This window comes from Astatotilapia calliptera, chromosome 6 (genome assembly GCF_964374335.1).
Source record: "Astatotilapia calliptera chromosome 6, fAstCal68.1, whole genome shotgun sequence".
Lineage (NCBI taxonomy): Eukaryota > Metazoa > Chordata > Actinopteri > Cichliformes > Cichlidae > Astatotilapia > Astatotilapia calliptera.
This window is the reverse complement of record NC_137427.1, coordinates 30,598,872-30,616,580: the sequence shown is the minus strand read 5'-3', so window position 1 is coordinate 30,616,580 and position 17,709 is coordinate 30,598,872. Positions and strand designations below refer to the sequence as shown.

Here is a 17,709-nt window from a genome sequence, read left to right as displayed (position 1 = left end):
GAAGTAAAGAGACAAACAAACTTAAAAGAGACCATAGGATTAAAAAAACACAGACACCGCAAAAGGACGAAACACGGGCAAGAAGCAAAGTAAACAGAAAAGGAAGCAAGGAAATAGAAAGATAAGATCCACATGAATAGAATAGACAAAATATGAGTGCTTCAAGCAAACTGTGCAGGAATAAAATATAAATAGCAAACAGCAGAAATAAATAACAAATGGGGGAAAATATGTAGGATGAACAGGAACAAAGACACTGGAGAACAAAGTGGTGAGGGTTACTCAGACCACCATTAACTGACTAAATACATGGGAACTGGCAAAGTGAGACGCGGTCACAGAGAGTGACAAGGTACAAGGCGCACAAAAAGAGGGACTGGCAAAATTAGACGTCTATCAGAAGTACAGAATACAGAGACAGACAGGCAGACAGTGAAACAAACATGGAGACAAAACCTGCTACACACAGAGACAACACTAACACGGCCTGAACATGAAAGGAAACAAATTTAGACCAGCAACTAAGAGGAAGCACTAATTTGGAAGGGAAATAATACCAGACATATGGTGCACTCTGAATATCACCAGTCTGTTGCAAAGCTAACAGAGAGACAGACAAGCATTCACACCTACAGCTAATTTAAAGATACCACTTCAGCGTCACAGCTGGGTCCTTCTCTGTGTTATAAACGACACAGAGAAGGCCCCAGCTGTGACGCCACAGTAGTTCATTTGTTGACTGATACATCGATGTAGTCTCTCAGGAACGAGGGCGAAATGCCAACGACCGCCTGTCTGTTTTCAGGGCTGTATTTGAAGCCATGCTCCAATCAGGCAAAGTTTTAAGTGTTGCACATTTCGATGGGTTTCTTTCAGCTGACATAGTTTCCATTTGGGTCATGTGGTGTTAGATACCCCAGCGTGTGGTCATAGGGTGAAGAGCCCGGACGATTAGTGGGATTTTAGGTGTGGTGTAAAAATGACGCTGCAACTTTAAAAACGTTGTTGCTTTAAGGATTAACGTACAACCATACTTGGGCTGAGTTTGACACTGGTTCTCTTCAGTAATTAAAATAGCTTTAACACATGATAAGATCAAATGTCAGCTACACTGTGACAGTCGAGGGGCCACACTCAGATATATTTATTCGCTTGTTCTCTTTGTGTGATAAGAGTTTCCATCTGAATTTAACCCCTGTGTGGGGCTGATCTTTCATTTCATTTTATTTCAAGCTCAGATTCTTTGCCTTTGGCACATTTTCTGTGACGAGACTTCAAACCATTCCCACCGTCCTTATTAATCAACATGGTGAAGTGATTCTTCGCAAGGTGATGGGATAGGAAGAGTTTCAGAAAATGAGGCCTTTTGTCTTTATTGGAGAGGTCAGTGCAGACAGGACGGATGGGGGGAAGGCGAGGGGGGAATGACACACAGGAAACGGTGTTGGTCAGACCCAAAGACAGGCGTGGGCAGTGAGGACTCTCACCTTCAGACTCACTGTCTAATCAGTCTGACAGTGAGTCTGAAGACAGAGCAACCCAACACACGTTACTATGTTCATCATCATCATCATTGTTTATTTATATAGCACTTTAAAAACACACAAGGCTGACCAAACTGCTGAACAATAGAAACATAATAGATACCATAAGAATAATAAATACGATAAAATAATAAACATAGCGAAAAACAATAAAATACAAGTAAATACAAGTCAGTCAACCACTGAGTCAAAAGCCAGTGAATAAAAATGCTTTTTCAATCTGGATTTAAAAACCAGCACTGATGTCGATTGCCTAATGTGAAGAGGAAGATTATTCCAAAGCTTAGGAGCCACGATAGAGAACGCTCAGTCTCCTCTCAGTTTCAGCCGTGATTTGGGGACTGAGAGCAACAGCTGCTCAGCTGACCGGAGCGAACAAGTGGGGACATAGGGCTTCAGCAGGTGCCAGACCATTTAAAGATTTAAAAACCAATAAAAGAACTTGAAAATGAATCCTAAATTCAATTGGAAGCCAGTGCAGGGAGGCCAAGAGTGATGTTATCACTAAGCAGGACATTAAATCAAATTAATGAGACACCAAAACAAGAGCTGGAGCCCAAGACAGCCATGAAGTCACAGTGTACACAAATACACAAGAAACACAGAAACCAGCTGGGTGGATGTGGCTCGGGAACCTTCTGTTACCTTGAACGTCGGTGTTTTGAACGCTGGCTGCTCCAGTCTGCTTGTATTTGTCCAAGATTTCCCCTCATATCTTGGTTATGGTTATTTTTTCTTTTATTAAACTGATCACACTCCTGTTCATGAATAGAAAAAAACCCCATCAGTGTATTTTCACTTAAACAAGCAGCTGTTTTTTTTGCATTAAAGTTATATAAAAATGTAACAGTGCAAATTCCTCGCTGACAGTTTAACCAAAAGGCATTTCCAGTGGAAAGTAGCCGACATATCCTCAGCATAACCATGTATAATATCCACAAAACCTGAGAAGGTTGGAGAGAAGGTAGGCGAACTCTGCTGGGATCTGCGTTTAACAAAGTGTCTAAAGACGAAACAAAGAAATCTTTCTGTAAATGTTCAGATGCACAGACTGGACTGAAAAAGAGTGAAAAAGCAGCTAACGTCCAAAAATAAGAAAACTTTGAAAGAACTCCAAAAAAACCTGGAGAACTTTTGCTCAAAAAACAGTTTTGTTTTTTTTTTATTACAAGGCAATCTGACAAAATGTCATCAAATGAGACTCAAGACTTCTGCAGGTCTCTGCCATGACTCAATTTTTTTTTCTTAACGGCAGAAACAATTGTTCCTTTTTTACTTTGTTTCTATTTTCTCTTCTCGTTTTTATCTGTTGAACAACAAACAACATTCATGCTGATTCACATAATATCCTGTCTCTACTCTCTGGGATTTCCTCGTAGCTCTTTGATGCAAAGAACATCCATCAAACGCTCCAGCTTGTGCTCAACATCATCGTGAACGGTGATGGTACTCTGACGAGAAAATACTCAGTCGACCTTTTGGTTGATTTGTTAAAGAACCCCAAAATAGCTGATTACCTAACAAGGTATGCAGATAATTCACAGCTCTTTTCCTGAATAGCTGCTTTAAAACTCTGCTGAAAGCCTTTGTCCATTTCCAGGTATCCCCACTTCTCGGCATGTGTGTCTCAAGTGTTAGGACTGCTGCATTGGAAAGACCCAGACCCTGCAGCCAAGGTGAGAGACGACAAATATGATAACCCACACCAGCTGTGCTTAACTCTGTAAGTTCCCAGTATTCCCTGAAACCATCACGTGTGACACAGTTTACATCAGACGTGATGCAGCTGACGTCAACACTGACCTTCTTGTGGTAACAGAGACTTAAAAAAATAATAATAAAGCAACAAAGTGGGTCGCTCTTTGACAGTAAATTCCAGTGCGGTCCGCTCCAATCTCCTCAGGCTGACTCTCTTCTAGGCTCTCCTGACTGTTCCCTTTACATGTTGATAATGTGTCTTGTAAATCTGGATCCCTTTCCAGCAGGACGCTCCTCTTTTTCAGACAGTACCTCAGCTGCTCTCTCTCCTGACAGTCAGCTGTCCACCTCTGCATGGCCAGTCGAGCCAGCGCCGGCATTTGAGGCAGAGCTCGGAGCAGAGCGGGCAGCCAGGCTGAGCACGGAGCAGAGGTTGAAGGTCGCAAACTGACATCTACGTCTTCCAGAGAGCCCAGACCTCCTGCTGCAAACAGACTGCACCAACCGTTGTCTCCCACCAAGCTGTTGTAGGACAGATCCAGTGCACGGAGTGAGGAGAGACAGCCCCGTCTGCACACGGCAGCTGCACAGAGGAAGAGGACCCATTGATAACTGATCACTTTATGCCTGTTCACTTTACTGTTTTGTTCACAATGTTTCTGATGGAGACAAAAATAACACCGAATAGTTTCATTGTTTTGTTTTATACGACAGCTACAGATGCTGGCAGCATGAAATAAATGAAAGAAATATCAATTTCCTTCAGGCTTTACTTGTCTTAATATACATTTATGCAGCCTAATGATCCACTACAGACCAAAAAAGAAAAAGTATAATGTCATTGTGTGTTAGTTACCCAGATGTAGCATGTCATCAGTGGTGAGCTCGCAGCTGCAAAGACGGAGCTCGCTGACGACTGATGGCTGCAGAGCATCCAGCAGGAGCGCCAAGTGACCGCCAACCACTTTACACCAGGAAATATCCACCGTGCGCAGATAGGACACCGCCAGGGCTGATGCATAAACACAAAGTTTTCACCATTTCAGGCTAGAGGGTGGAAGAGGTATTCGGGGAGAATGACTTGAAGGAAAACTTCTATAAATAAACAAGTGTGTGTGTGTGTGTGTGTGTGTGTGTGTGTGTGTGTGTGTGTGTGTGTGTGTGTGTGTGTGTGTGTGTGTGTTACCCAGAGCAGTGAAGGACTCGTTGCTCATGTAGCAGCTGTTGAATGGCAGCCGCCTCATTTGTGTCGCAGGGAGGGCGGAGACCAGCAGGTGGACCACACCTCCCACTTCCTTATTGGATGACACATCAAGCTCGGTCAGTGCAGTGAGAGAGGGCAGCACCTGGACTGAAAAACAACGAGTCACATGACTGCTGCAGCGAGCATGCGATTAGTGTCCGGCGTGTGAGATTGGTAGCAACTGACTCAGAGCCTCTAGATCATCTCGCGTGAGGCAACACAGGTGGAGGTCGAGTCTCTCCAGGTGTGTGACGTGAGCCAGGTGAAAGGTGAGGCGGCTCAGTCCACCAGCTAGAAGCAGCTTTACAGTATATTAATCAGAACAATGCTGCTCTCTAATGTATCTTGGTAAAGCGCAGAAAAATCTAATGTTTTATATGATACAGTGTGATTTCAGTAACATATCATAATGGAGGCTTCAGCAAGTACTTACGAAGGACATCTTTCCTCTGCTCTTCAGTTAGTTCATCAAATACCTCCCAAAACATCTGTATGGTGGGGTGGCGGTCATGATATCTCCAACCATAACTTGTGTTCTGAAAACAGTGAAAATGACTGTTATAATCATAGAGTTTGTAAGGTCAGGCACATATACACTATGTTGCCAAAAGTATTCCCTAACACATCCAAATCATTCAATTAATGTGTTCCAATCACTTCCATGGACACAGGTGTATTAGATCAAGCACCTAGGCATGCAGACTACTTCTACAAACATGTGTGAAAGGACGAGTCGCTCTCAGGAACTGAATGAATTCCAGCATGGTAATGTGATAGGATGCACCAGTGCAACAAGTCCAGTCATGAAATTTCCTCGCTATTAAATATTCCATAGTCAGCTGTTAGTGATATTATAACAAAGTGGAAGTAATTGGAAATGACAGCGAGTCAGCTGATGCTAAGGCTCATAGTGCACTTAAGTCACCAATATCTGCAGTCTGCTGTTGTTACAGATGTCCAAACTTCATTGGTTTCCATGGCTGAGCAGCTGCATCCCAGCCTTACACTGACAAACACAATGCAAAGCGTCAGATGGAGTGATTTAAGCATCTCAACACTGGACTCTAAAGCAGTGGAGATGTGTTTACTGGAGTGACGAATCACACTTCTCTGACTGGCAATCCGATGGATGTGTCAGGGTTTGGTGGTTGCCAGAAGTACTTGTCTGACTGCACTGTGCCAAGTGTAAAGTGTGGTGGAGGGGCGGTTATGGTGTGGGGCTGTTTATCGGGAGTTGGGTCGCCCCCTTAGTGCAGATGAAAGGAACTCTTAATGCTTCAGCATATCAAGACAATTTCATGCTTCCAGTTTGGGGATGGCCACTTTCTGTTCCAACATGGCTGGGCACCAGTGCACAATACAAGGCCCATAAAGACATGGATGAGTGAGTTTGGTGTAGAAGAACTGGACTAGCCTGCACAGAGTCCTGACCTCAACCTGATAGAACATCTTTGGGATGAATTAGAGCAGCAACTGTGAGCCAGGCCTTCTCCTCCAACATCAGTGTCTGACACCATAAATGCACCTCTGGAAGAATAGTCAAAAAATTCCCATAAACACACCTAAACCTTGTGGAAAGCTTTTCCAGAAGAGTGGAAGCAGTTATAGCTGCGAACGGTGGGCTGACTATTATATTATACTATCATACAAAAGTCTGGATTAAGACTGAGATGTGACTCAAGTTCATATTTGTGTTAAAGCAGCCGACTGAATGCTTTTGACAGTATGCAGTACACAGTTATTGTGCTACAGGACAGCTGTGAAACTACAGCCTGTGTCTGTTTGGCTGACTGTACCTGTTTGAACTTTTCCCAGTCATGCACGTCCTGGCCGACCAGCACTCCCTGCAGCTCCTCTGGTCGAAACAGCCTCACCAAATCCTGCTCACACACCAGGAAGAAGCCTCGCTTGAACTCCTGGAACAGACTCTCCACTGATGTGTTGAAGGCATGATTCACATAGGCCTCCACAAACTCCTTCCTGTTTAGGAGGGAAAATTTTGAATCAGCAAACATTTCACAAAGACAAAGGTGCTGCAGATGAACCTCACAAACACTTCATGTTTTATATGCTTACTTATTTTGACCTGTCACACAAACACTATAAAACATTGTTTCTGTGCTTTGGGGTTTTTCTTTTCTACACAGAGGTATAGCACGACTAGACCCTAAAGGCAGGCTGCTCACCTACAACCAGCTCATAAACATCTTTCCAATGGAGCTCGCTGCCCTTCTCGTGGATGAGGGTCACTGTGATCCTCCGCTGGATCCCCTGCAGCAAACATAACAGGAGCTCAGGATCACAGTGAGCACAGCTAGAGCAACATTACGCTTTAAAAAAAGATATAGCCGCTCACAAGCTAGCGGATCAACTCCATCTTACGGGTATAGTCTGGATGTGCGATATTGATGAACGGTGAGAGCGATTGAAGGAGAAAAGAAGAGGAAGGAGGACAGAGTTGGGTAAGAGGATTATATAAATAAGAGATACATACATATCCAAAGGAGGTGAGAAATGACAAGGGGAAAAAAGTGGAAGGTCACACGAGGCAGCTTATGTAAAAAAAAATCAACATAAAATTATTGATGGCAAAGAACACATTGAAGTGACATGGAAACACTCGCCTGGTTTGGACAGAGGCATGGGAATAGGATAGTACTTCCTGGATGCTGTTGGAGGACTGTTGACATAATAAAAATACCTTTTTTCTATATATGCATATAAAATTAGCCAATGTGATTAGAATACAATCGTTTACACATTTCTAACAAAATCTGCTGCATTAAATATGAATTATCACTGCACGACTGGATCTGCTGTTTGACCCCCACCAACCTGGTCCCGTCCTGATATTCTAACTCTGTAATATGCAACTTCTGTCAGTGTCCTGATACTGGAAACTGAATTTCCCAGAGGAACCACCCGAGGGATTAATAAAGTTCTATCTAATCTACATCGACAACAGAAAAAGAAAACCTGCTGCTTGCAACAGCATTGTGTTAGAAGCATTTTTACTGGAGTGAATGCATTTAACTGTACTTGCATCATCTGTTAAAAGTACTTATATATTGCAATAAGACTGCAAAAAGCAAAGGGGACTGAATTCTATAGTATGTGGTATGTGTATAAGGTGACACATGTATGCAGTTTCCTGCCATTAGTGTAATGTAAACTTGGAATCATCACATATCTACAGGTATTTGTACTGAATGGAATGAGCTGTGGTGATTAAAAGCATTAGCAAAAGCATACTTACTAGTGGTCTTTTCTTCTTAGGTCTGGATCTTGATGCCTCTGGGACTGAAGATCACAGCCAAGTCACCAGTTTCATAAACAACAAACAAACAAAAAGCAAATAAACAAAACACTTTCAGAGATCGCACAACTTTGGTTTTCATCTTCATATGATAATGTTCCTTGAATCAAATCTTCCATACACACTCTACTACAGTGTATCAGACTATTCTAAATACTTCCACAAACAATGACATACCCATCTTTGTCTTTTTGTGGCTTTCACCAAAAACTCTCCCCCTGGTGGATCCTGTGTTGACGTACGTGACTTTGGGAGAAAAACAAAAACAAAATCATTTTAAATGGTTACATTAAATGTAATAATATCAACATTCAATAGATTTGACTGTACATGTATCAGCTGGTGTAAAATACATGTTCCTTGATCCTTGGTCAGGGAACATAAATTACTGTCGTTTCAGCCATCGGGTACTCCTCTAAAATTCAGCCTGGACTCCAAATATAAAGCATACAATACATACAAACATACAAATCACCTTTGCTGGTCTTGTTGCCTGCGTGCTCCACTTGCCCCTCTGAAGTGCTCAGTGGGTCATCCTGTCCCTTGTTGAGCTCAATCTTCTCCATCACATTCCTCACTTCCTCCACCTGCGTGGTCCTCACCTCCCGTCCCTCCATAATCGTTGCCTCCTCCTGGTTGTTGATCATTCAAGTTAGTTTACACAATGGGTCAAACTTTTAACTTTATCCTGCTTTACGCCTTCTGGTTTGTAGCAGACTAAGTATATATGATGTATGAAAGGGAACAGAGTGGAGTTAGAGTGTGAGGGTGAAGGAGAAGATGTTGTGATTCAGTGATGATGATGATGATGATGATGGTGACCAAACGTCAGTCTGCTGGAAGTGCAAAATGCTACAGACCCCTGACTCCACCAAAACATCGGGCTTAAGACTACATACCTTTTCTTCAAGGCCCGTGTACAATGTGCTCTTTAACCTCTATAAACTTCAAATCCAAGTGTAGACACAGATGCCACACTGACAGACTGAAAAGAATTACAAAAGCTTTTGGTAAAACGTCTCATGATGACTATCTAAATTGCATGTGACTTCACTGTGTTGGAACAGATGTACTATAAATGCCAGTTCATCTCACAACAGCTACTGAATGTGTTCATTTAAATCTGTCTAAAGAGCCAGTAATCACAGAGGATAGATACTGGAAGCAAACTGAAATGTTAGGAGGAACTAAATCACACATTACAACACCAGTGGCAGCACCCTGCTGTCTCACACATCGGGATCACGGTCCTGTTGAAACTGTGAACAAGTATTTGCCTCCTTTCTGATTTCGTATCTTATTCCATATTTGTCACACTTACACCTTTCACATCAATACATTTATAACATTAGACAACAATGTCTAATATTCAACGGCAGTTTGCAAGGGCAAAACGCTATCCAAACATACTTGGTCCTATATTGTATTGTATTGTATCTTTCTTTATTTCAGACATATAGAGAAAAAAAAAACAATATATACACAACTACACATACTTTCATTTACAAATACGAATATATATGTAAATACACACACACACGTATGTGCTCAGATAAAACAAAAAAATAAAATAAAATAAAACAAAGTCTAAATGACATGAAATGACAATTATTTGGTCTGAAATGGAGTAGGAAGAAGTATAACATACTTATTAATCCCTACCCCCTGCTCAACATTTTGTTGAATCCCACATAATTCACCTAATTCCCATCATCACTTACCCCACACAATAAACAAGGAGAACATGTATAAACATAGCTACAGTGATAGATAGAATTTAGATAGAATTTAGTATATTTATACATACAATGGGTGATCAACTTTATCAGTTTCATATTCTTCCAAAAGCAGTTTTCGAAACATCTTTATGAACTGACTAATTCTTGAGCATTGCTGTAGGTCCACAGTAAAACTATTCCACAGTTTTACCCCATAAATAGTAACACAAAAGGTTTTAACCTTTGTCTGTGCTTTAAGAGTCTTCAGATTTAATTTCCCCCTCAATTCATAGTCCCCTTCTCTGTCAAAAAACATCCTCTGTACATTTCCTGGTAACACATTGTATCTGGCTTTGTACATAATTTTTGCAGTTTTATATTTTATAAGATCCATAAACTTCAGAATTTTTAATTTCAAGCACATGATGTTTGTTGGTCTCTAAATCCTGCTTTAGTAATCATCCTGATTGCTTTTTTCTGAATTTTACATAGTGGTTGAAGTGAAGCTTTGTATGTATTTCCCCAGATTTCCACACAGTATTCCAAATATGGCAATATAAGTGAACAATAAAGTACCCGGAGTGATTTGGAAGGCAAAAAATGTTTAACTTTACTCAGTACAGAGATGCTTCTTGACAGTTTAGCTTGTATATGCTTTATGTGAGGTTTCCAGCAGATTTTCTTATCTATTATCACACCCAGAAATTTTGTATCAGAAACTTGCTCTATTTCAACATTGTTTATTAACAATTTTGCTCCGGCTTCTTTTTTACAATTTCCAAATAACATAAATGTAGTTTTTTTCAAATTTAGTGATAACTTGTTTCTGTCAAACCATGTTTTCAGTTTAATCATTTCTTGTGTGACAATTTCCAAAAGCTGCTGTGAATTCTCTCCAGCACAAAAAATATTTGTATCATCTGCAAATAAAATAAACTGTAATATATCAGATGTTTTACATATATCATTGATGTAGAGGATAAACAGCTTTGGTCCCAATACTGACCCCTGTGGAACTCCGCAAACAATGTCCAGGCACTCTGATATTCACCAATCTTCACAAATTGTTGCCTGTCTCTCAAATAACTCCTGACCCACTCTAGCACCACTCCTCTAATGCCATAGTACTCCAGTTTATCAAGTAATATTTCATGATTAATTGTGTCAAAAGTCTTTGATCTATATTGTTGGTGATATTTTCAATTAGTTCCATTAATGCCATAGATGTTGATCTATTTGGTCTGAAACCATACTGACTGTCCATTATTATTTTGTGTTTATCTATAAATTTGTCAAGTCTATTAATGAAAACTTTTTCCAGTATTTTTGAAAATTGTGAAAGTAGAGAAACAGGCCTATTGTTACACCCCGGCCTAGGCAACCGGAGTGCAACACGAAAAAAGTAAAAATAAAGGAAAAAAAAAACACACACACACACACACACACACACACACACACACACACACACACACACACACACACACAAAAACCCCCCACTAAAGCTCACCACCAAAATCCCGAAACGAAAGTATCGACAAATCTATTTACAACAAACTATTTACAACACGGGGGAGATCGCGACCATGACACACTGAAACACAGGGTTTAAATACCTAGAGGGAGCAATCAGGAAAATGGACAACAAGAGGGAAACACAGCTGGGGCAACTCAGAACTGACGAGACAGGGAAACGTAAACTGAAAAGACTAAGATAACACAGACTTTCAAAGTAAAACAGGAAACACATAACAGTCACGCCAAAAACAACACACTGACAACACCGAAACGTAACACTATAATTTGTAAATTGGTGTCTATCTCCATTTTTAAACAGTGGTATTACTTTAGCTGTTTTCATTTGTGTTGGGAATGCACCAGTTTGTAGAGACAAATTGCAAATGTGTGTTAAGGGTTTGGAGATGCCATCTATCACTTTCTTAACGATTTCCATATCAATGTCATCAGAGTCTGTAGAATTTTTTGTTTGTGATTTCCCAACAATATCAATGATTTCCTTTTCTTCTACCACCGTTAAAAACATTGAATGAGGATTGCAGTCAATGAGTTTCGTTTCTTTCTCTGCAGAATCTGTTATATCAGGAATTGTTTCAGCCAAGTCTGGCCCAACACTTACAAAGAATTTATTAAACTCATTAACCACATCTCTCATGTTAGTAATATTTCTATCATTATCATTATCATTCATATCATATTAAAATGTAATCGCACCGAAAACCTGATACCTTGTGTGTCACCTCTGACACCAACAACTGCAGCAAGCGTTTGGTGCTAGAGGTCACATTTTGAGTTTGTGAAGATATTTAAGGTAGACACACGTAATTAGCGGCAGCTGTGTTGTTGATCGGGAGGAAGCAAACAGTTTGTGACCGCTGCGCTGCTGTTAAATCCTGAAAATAAAGAATCTGAAGGACAAGATGAGTAAGGCTGGAGTTATTGGACTGTATCAAGTTTAATAACTTCATGCATACCAGTGACATCGCGTCACCCCCGCCAACGAACAGCCCAGTGGCTTCAAGCCTGGGCTTAGCCTCTACAGGAGAGGTTTCAGCCATGTGTGTCCATCACAAGCCCACCACCATGATCTCAGGCCTTGAGGCAACAATCACGAAAACTAATCTTAACTGAGAGTGTTGGATGTCCTCATTGTTGCAGAGCACATGGACAGCATACTCACCTGGTTCTGTGGGCCAGCAGCACATGTCACACCATCCATCACCCTTGTCATCACATTCAATCTTGGTCTGAGAGAAACCTGAAGACAGAAACGTTCAATGATAAAAACACACAGTAGAATAAAATTGTGAGAAGTCATCAGTTGATGCAGTTTAAGGACACTTGTTGTTCTGTGCAGTCTCACCTGGAGCTCACGTTTCTAGTTCATGCCATCATCACCAAAGATTCTTCAATTAATAGTTTAAAGATGTCCATGAATGCACTGCTAACTGCTCTTCACCCTGATAAAAATCAACATGCATTTAGAATAAGAAACACTTTTACAAAACCAAAAGCTTCACTGTACTTAGTGATTTATACGTCTAAAAAAACAGGTTCAGTTTGTAACAGAGAGCGGCTCAGTGGTGCTGAATTATATTTCCAATAGAAACACAATGTCATATGTTGTAGTAACAACACACTGCCACAAGATGGCAGCCTAGGCCTACTTTACCATGCTATTCCAGTAAAAAAAGAAAAAGTGACAGAGCCTTGAAAGAGTGACAGAGACACTTTTTATGAACTCATCTGTAATGTGTCACCTTTTCTGTAGGATGAAGAAGTGCTTCCCTTCTTTTAAAGTAAATACAGGCTTACAAAGATCCTCTAAACATGTTTCTGAAATAATAATAATAATGGTTTGGATTTATATAGCGCTTTTCAAGGCACCCAAAGTGCTTTACAATGCCACTATTCATTCACTCTCACATTCACACAATAATCCTAAACACAATCATTAAATCAAAAAATTTTTTTCGTTTTTTTAAATCTATTTAGCTTGTTGTGCAGTATTGTCGCTGTAAACAGTGTTGCTGTAAACAGTGTGTAACGTTACTTGAAAAAAGTAATCGGATTACAGTAACGCGTGGGCAGTTAACATCTCTGTTAACTAGTCATGATAGAAGCCAATATTTCTGTCCTAACATGGTCTGAATATGTTTGACTACAAGCTAACATTTACAGCATGACTTTAAGCTAGCACCATAAAGACGGTAAAAGACACTGTAATATGTAGAAATGCATGTGAAAAGTGTTATATTAGCAGTGGTTGTGCTACTCCACACAGCCACTTTAACATTACTGACACTGTGTTTCTTACCTGTAAACAGCAGGTCTTGTGTGATAAAAGCTTGTGCAGAAAGTAGCAGGTGTAGACTGGCCCATAGCACTGTATGAAGTGATAAGATGTGAAAGGACATATATAGGGTACCTTAAAGGGCGCCTTAAAAGTGTTTCCCTGAGCTTTTACTTGCAGCTTGATATCTAAATAAATGTGAATGAAAAAAAAAAAGCTGGAAAAAGGAGGAGCCCGGAGCTTCGTCTTTCGCTCGGCCTACCCCGCTATAGCAGACAGACCGTCAGAGACTCGAACTTGGCCGTTAAACTCTGGGGTCTGAATGCTGGCCTCTTAACGCTGCGCACCACACAGCCGGCCAGTTGAAAATAGAAAAAAAGGACATTTATCTTCTGTTGTTCAACAATTTTTTTTTCGTTTTTTAAAATCTATTTAGCTTGTTGTGCAGTATTGTTCCACACAAATGACACATGGAAACCTAGCTATTTTTTTTACTGGCTTTCACAAAATGGGACTGCCAATGTTGGAGGTGTTACTGCGCCAAAGTCTTCCTGCTAGCCGGAAACCTGCTGGCGGCGCCACTATGTTCTCAGCACACTCTTCAGCGTCAGCTTTGTTGCCTGTTTTCGGCACACCTACCTAGTCCCACTCATCCACTTTATCTGCTCATGGCAGATTTACCCACACTGAGCACTCCTTGGATTAAGGTAAATTGAAGCAGGTCATTATAAAAAAGACACACAGTTTATCATTTTATCCTTGTGCAACAGCTAAAAGCACTCTGTTCATTTGTTTGCTAGATTAGCCGCTAGCATACATACACTGTGTTAGAGGCTTGTTGCTACCTAGTTAGCGATGCTACACACCTGTTACTGTGTATTTTTCAATGATTCAGCACTCCTTGGATTTTTAGACAGTAATGAGATCATGTGCACACTCCACAGAGGTCCAGAGTCCAAATGTGACCTCTAGCACCAAACGCTTGCTGCAGTTGTTGGTGTCAGAGGTGACACACAAGGTATCAGGTTTTCTGTGTGATTACTTTTTCATATAGGACCAAGTATGTTTGGATAGCGTTTTGCCCTTGAAAACTGCCGTTGAATATTAGACATTGTTGTCTAATGTTATAAATGTATTGATGTGAAAGGTGTAAGTGTGACAAATATGGAATAAGATAGGAAATGAGAAAGGCGGCAAATACTTGTTCACAGGGCTATAGTCTGTAAATGGTCTTCTTTTGGCTATAGTAGATCTTTTACTTGTTCATTTTTTAATTGTTTGTTAAAATAGTTTTTTCCATCATATTGAGTATAGAGGAATGCAACTGTGGGCTTTAGCGATTAGCCCGTTTCAACAGGACCGTGATCCCGATGTGTGAGACAGCAGGGTGCTGCCACTGGTGTTGTAATGTGTGATTTAGTTCCTCCTAACATTTCAGTTTGCTTCCAGTATCTATCCTCTGTGATTACTGGCTCTTTAGACAGATTTAGTAGAAGTGTGTGAGCTATTGGCTCAGTATAAAGGGTCAGTAGTGTTTTCATGTCACCTATCCATCCTCCATTTAGTCACCCAAAGCATGTAGTAAATACTGCTCACTTTTATTCATCTTCTCTTAAATCCAGAAAAATTCCCACTTGTTAACGTTGAGCTTGTGTGTGTGTGTGTGTGTGTGTGTGTGTGTGTGTGTGTGTGTGTGTGTGTGTGTGTGTGTGTGTGTGAGAGAGAGAGAGAGAGAGAGCTGTGCATGAAGTGTGGTGGAAGCAAAACAGCAAAAGTCAGAGTGAATTCATGATGATGTTTTTGTGAAGCGTAGTTTGGATCTTCTTTTGCTGCTGGTTCAGTCAATATTGTTTTGGAGAGACATCAAACTAACAGCTTTAGAATCAGCACAAAAAGGGCGTAAACACAAAGCGCGGAGCCGCCGAAACATCAGAATCAGCGAGCTGTCTGCTTTCAGCCCCGAGTGTCGTGCCGTCGGGTGAGAAAGGCGACGTCTCACCGATTCTGATTCGCGGGTCTTTGTGTTTACGTCTTTGTGCAGAATCCGTGTTCCTTCTCTCATTTACTGTTTTAGCTGTTTGGTGGTTCTTGAAATTTTGTGAGGTTTGACCGGAGATTCTGTGGAGAGCTTCATCCTAATGAGGGCTCATGTCCTGAGCAGGGATGCGGAGGAGGAGGAAGGTCCTGGACACATCAGTGGCTTATGTGCGTGGAGAGGAGAACCTGGCCGGCTGGAGGCCCAGAGGAGATAGCCTCATCCTAGAGCACCAGTGGGAGCTGGAGAAGATGGAGCAGCTGCAGGAGGTGGGGCGTTAAAAGATTCATAAAGAAATAAATCTGTTTAATATCGTAGAGGGAAAAATGACTTTTCAACTCAAAGAACAAAGTGCTATTCTAAAAAGTTTTTTCTTAGAGTACAGACTTTACATGACTAACCTCCCCTCTTCTCCCCACCTCACATTCGCCCCCATCTTTCGTCCAGGTGGAAAAGACCCGTCACCTTCTGGGAGAGGCGGCTCCCGTGGGAACAGCTCCCACCACCAAGTCCCTGAGTGAGTCTCTGTCCCCCAGCGTGAGCTCCGGCACTCTGTCCACGTCCACCTCCGTCTCCTCGCAGATCTCCAGCACCACCTTTGAAAGCGTGAGAAGGAGCTGGCCACCAAGGTGAGAAAAACGTGGGCTTAGTGGGCGTTCTTGTTGCTGCCTTCTTCCTTCTCTGCTCGGAGCTGATCGGTCTTGTTCCTGTTGTGTTGTAGTGCCTGCGCCTTCTGACACACACCTTTCAGAAGGCTGCCAAAATGGCAAAAACTTCTTTTTTGTCAAACATTATTGCGACTAATAGTCACAATCCTCGAGTTCTGTTCAAAATCTTTAACTCAGTGGTTAATCCCTGCTCTGACGTTTCGATGGGTGCCTCCCCGGCCCTCTGCGAAAAATTTCTAAATTATTTTATAGATAAAATCTCGGTGTTAAGGGCCCCACATTCTCCAGTAGTAAATCAAGCCCCAGTTTCTGAATGTTCAACGGTTTTTCAACAGTTTGAACCTGTGTCATTCTCGACTTTAAAGGAAATAATTAATAACCTGAGAAGCTCAAATTCTCTGCATGACATTATTCCTTCTCGTATCATTAAGAATGCATTGAATACAATCGGGTCCTGTATCTTATTTTTAATGAACTCATCACTGTCATCTGGCTATGTTCCGACTGTCTTTAAACATGCAGTCGTGCAACCTGTTATCAAGAAAAGTAGCCTTGATCGTAACACTCTAGCAAATTACAGGCCGATTTCTAAACTCCCCTTCATGTCAAAAGTTTTAGAGAAAATAGTGCTTCAGCAACTACAGACCCACTTAGAGAGAAACGGTATAAGTGATAAATTCCAGTCTGGATTTAGACCGCGTCACAGCACCGAAACTGCCCTACTAAGAGTCTTCAATGACCTTCTTCTAATCGCCGACTCTGGGCGCTCTGCTATGGAAGAAATATAGTATCATCAGAATTCAAGTATTTTTAGACATTGAATTTATGACACTGAATTTTTATCCTCCAAATTTCCCTGCAAAAATATTCACCTGCAAAAATTCACCTGCAAAAATTCACCTGCAAAAAATTCACCTGCAAAAAATTCACCTGCAAAAATTCACCTGAAAAAAATTCACCTGCAAAAATTCACCTGCAAAAGTGATGAACTTTAATGACCCAAGCCAGAGCAATCAGCACCAGATCGAGTCGAGTGGCTCTCAGCCAATTAAATTACGCTGTTTGATCACATGAGTGTGTGTCTCCTAAAAGAGAGCTGTTTAAAGGTGAGTGATTAAGTTTTTCTCCTAAATAGAGATCATTACAGAACGCCTAGTCCTACTTAAAATCCCATTTATTATTATTATTTTTTTTTTTATCATCTACTCGAACTAAGGAAAACGTTTGACTAACTCAAAGACAATTTCCACGCCTCCCCTGCCTGACTGCAGAGGCAGTTTTGAATTTAGGAGCGCCAAGATGGCAGCGGCAAACCCTGGCGGCTCTCCGGTGAGTATATATATATTTTTTTATCTTCAAGTTTGTCTTTTGAAACCTTAATTTTATTTAAATCCGTTGCTCACGTATAAAGTACACAGACGGGGTCTTTGCTCAACTCGTCTGAGGCGTGTCTCACTAAGCGCTACATGCTAGCATCCTGCTAACCGAGCTACCCTTTACATGCTGTGCTTTAGAAAATAGGATACTCGTTAAAAAAAATACTCCGCAGATATTGATAGATAGACGAACACTGCAAATATAATGTTGGAAACGAGAACGGCCTTTGGTGAAGGGGTAAAATACACCATGAATAGAGCCATAGAGTGAATGGCTGCCATGGTTGCAGAACAGCCTGATTT

General features: G+C 41.1%; 2 protein-coding genes across 5 annotated transcripts; one reads left to right on the top strand and one right to left on the bottom strand.

Annotated features, from left to right (window-relative positions):
* Positions 1-704: 704 nt before the first annotated feature.
* On the bottom strand, positions 705-13,569 carry LOC113007462 (leucine-rich repeat-containing protein 31-like). Of its 4 annotated transcripts, XR_013909747.1 has the most exons (9): positions 13,352-13,569; positions 12,398-12,494; positions 12,215-12,292; positions 8,277-8,433; positions 7,979-8,047; positions 7,742-7,785; positions 6,672-6,756; positions 6,282-6,465; positions 5,113-6,012 (listed from the first exon to the last, which is right to left on the bottom strand). XR_013909747.1 is itself a non-coding variant. In XM_080303108.1 (6 exons), exons 1-5 carry the CDS (start codon positions 6,498-6,500, stop codon positions 3,368-3,370), a joined length of 1,101 nt encoding a protein of 366 aa, XP_080159234.1. In that variant the 5' UTR covers positions 6,501-6,583; the 3' UTR covers positions 705-3,209; positions 3,348-3,367. The 4 variants fall into 4 exon arrangements, 2 of the variants coding, with proteins under 2 accessions (XP_080159234.1, XP_080159233.1); XR_013909746.1 differs by lacking the exons at positions 5,113-6,012; positions 6,672-6,756; positions 7,742-7,785; ... (3 more) ...; positions 12,398-12,494; positions 13,352-13,569 and adding exons at positions 705-2,302; positions 3,062-3,825; positions 4,099-4,254; positions 4,429-4,593; positions 4,919-5,021 and having other exon boundaries at positions 6,282-6,575; XM_080303108.1 differs by lacking the exons at positions 5,113-6,012; positions 6,672-6,756; positions 7,742-7,785; ... (3 more) ...; positions 12,398-12,494; positions 13,352-13,569 and adding exons at positions 705-3,209; positions 3,348-3,825; positions 4,099-4,254; positions 4,429-4,593; positions 4,919-5,021 and having other exon boundaries at positions 6,282-6,583.
* A 105-nt stretch (positions 13,570-13,674) lies between these two features.
* On the top strand, positions 13,675-17,410 carry LOC145429512 (kinesin-like protein KIF1B). The gene is made up of 4 exons (XM_080303129.1): positions 13,675-14,034; positions 15,489-15,631; positions 15,810-15,991; positions 17,302-17,410. Exons 2-4 carry the CDS (start codon positions 15,491-15,493, stop codon positions 17,408-17,410), a joined length of 432 nt encoding a protein of 143 aa, XP_080159255.1. The 5' UTR covers positions 13,675-14,034; positions 15,489-15,490.
* Positions 17,411-17,709: the final 299 nt, after the last annotated feature.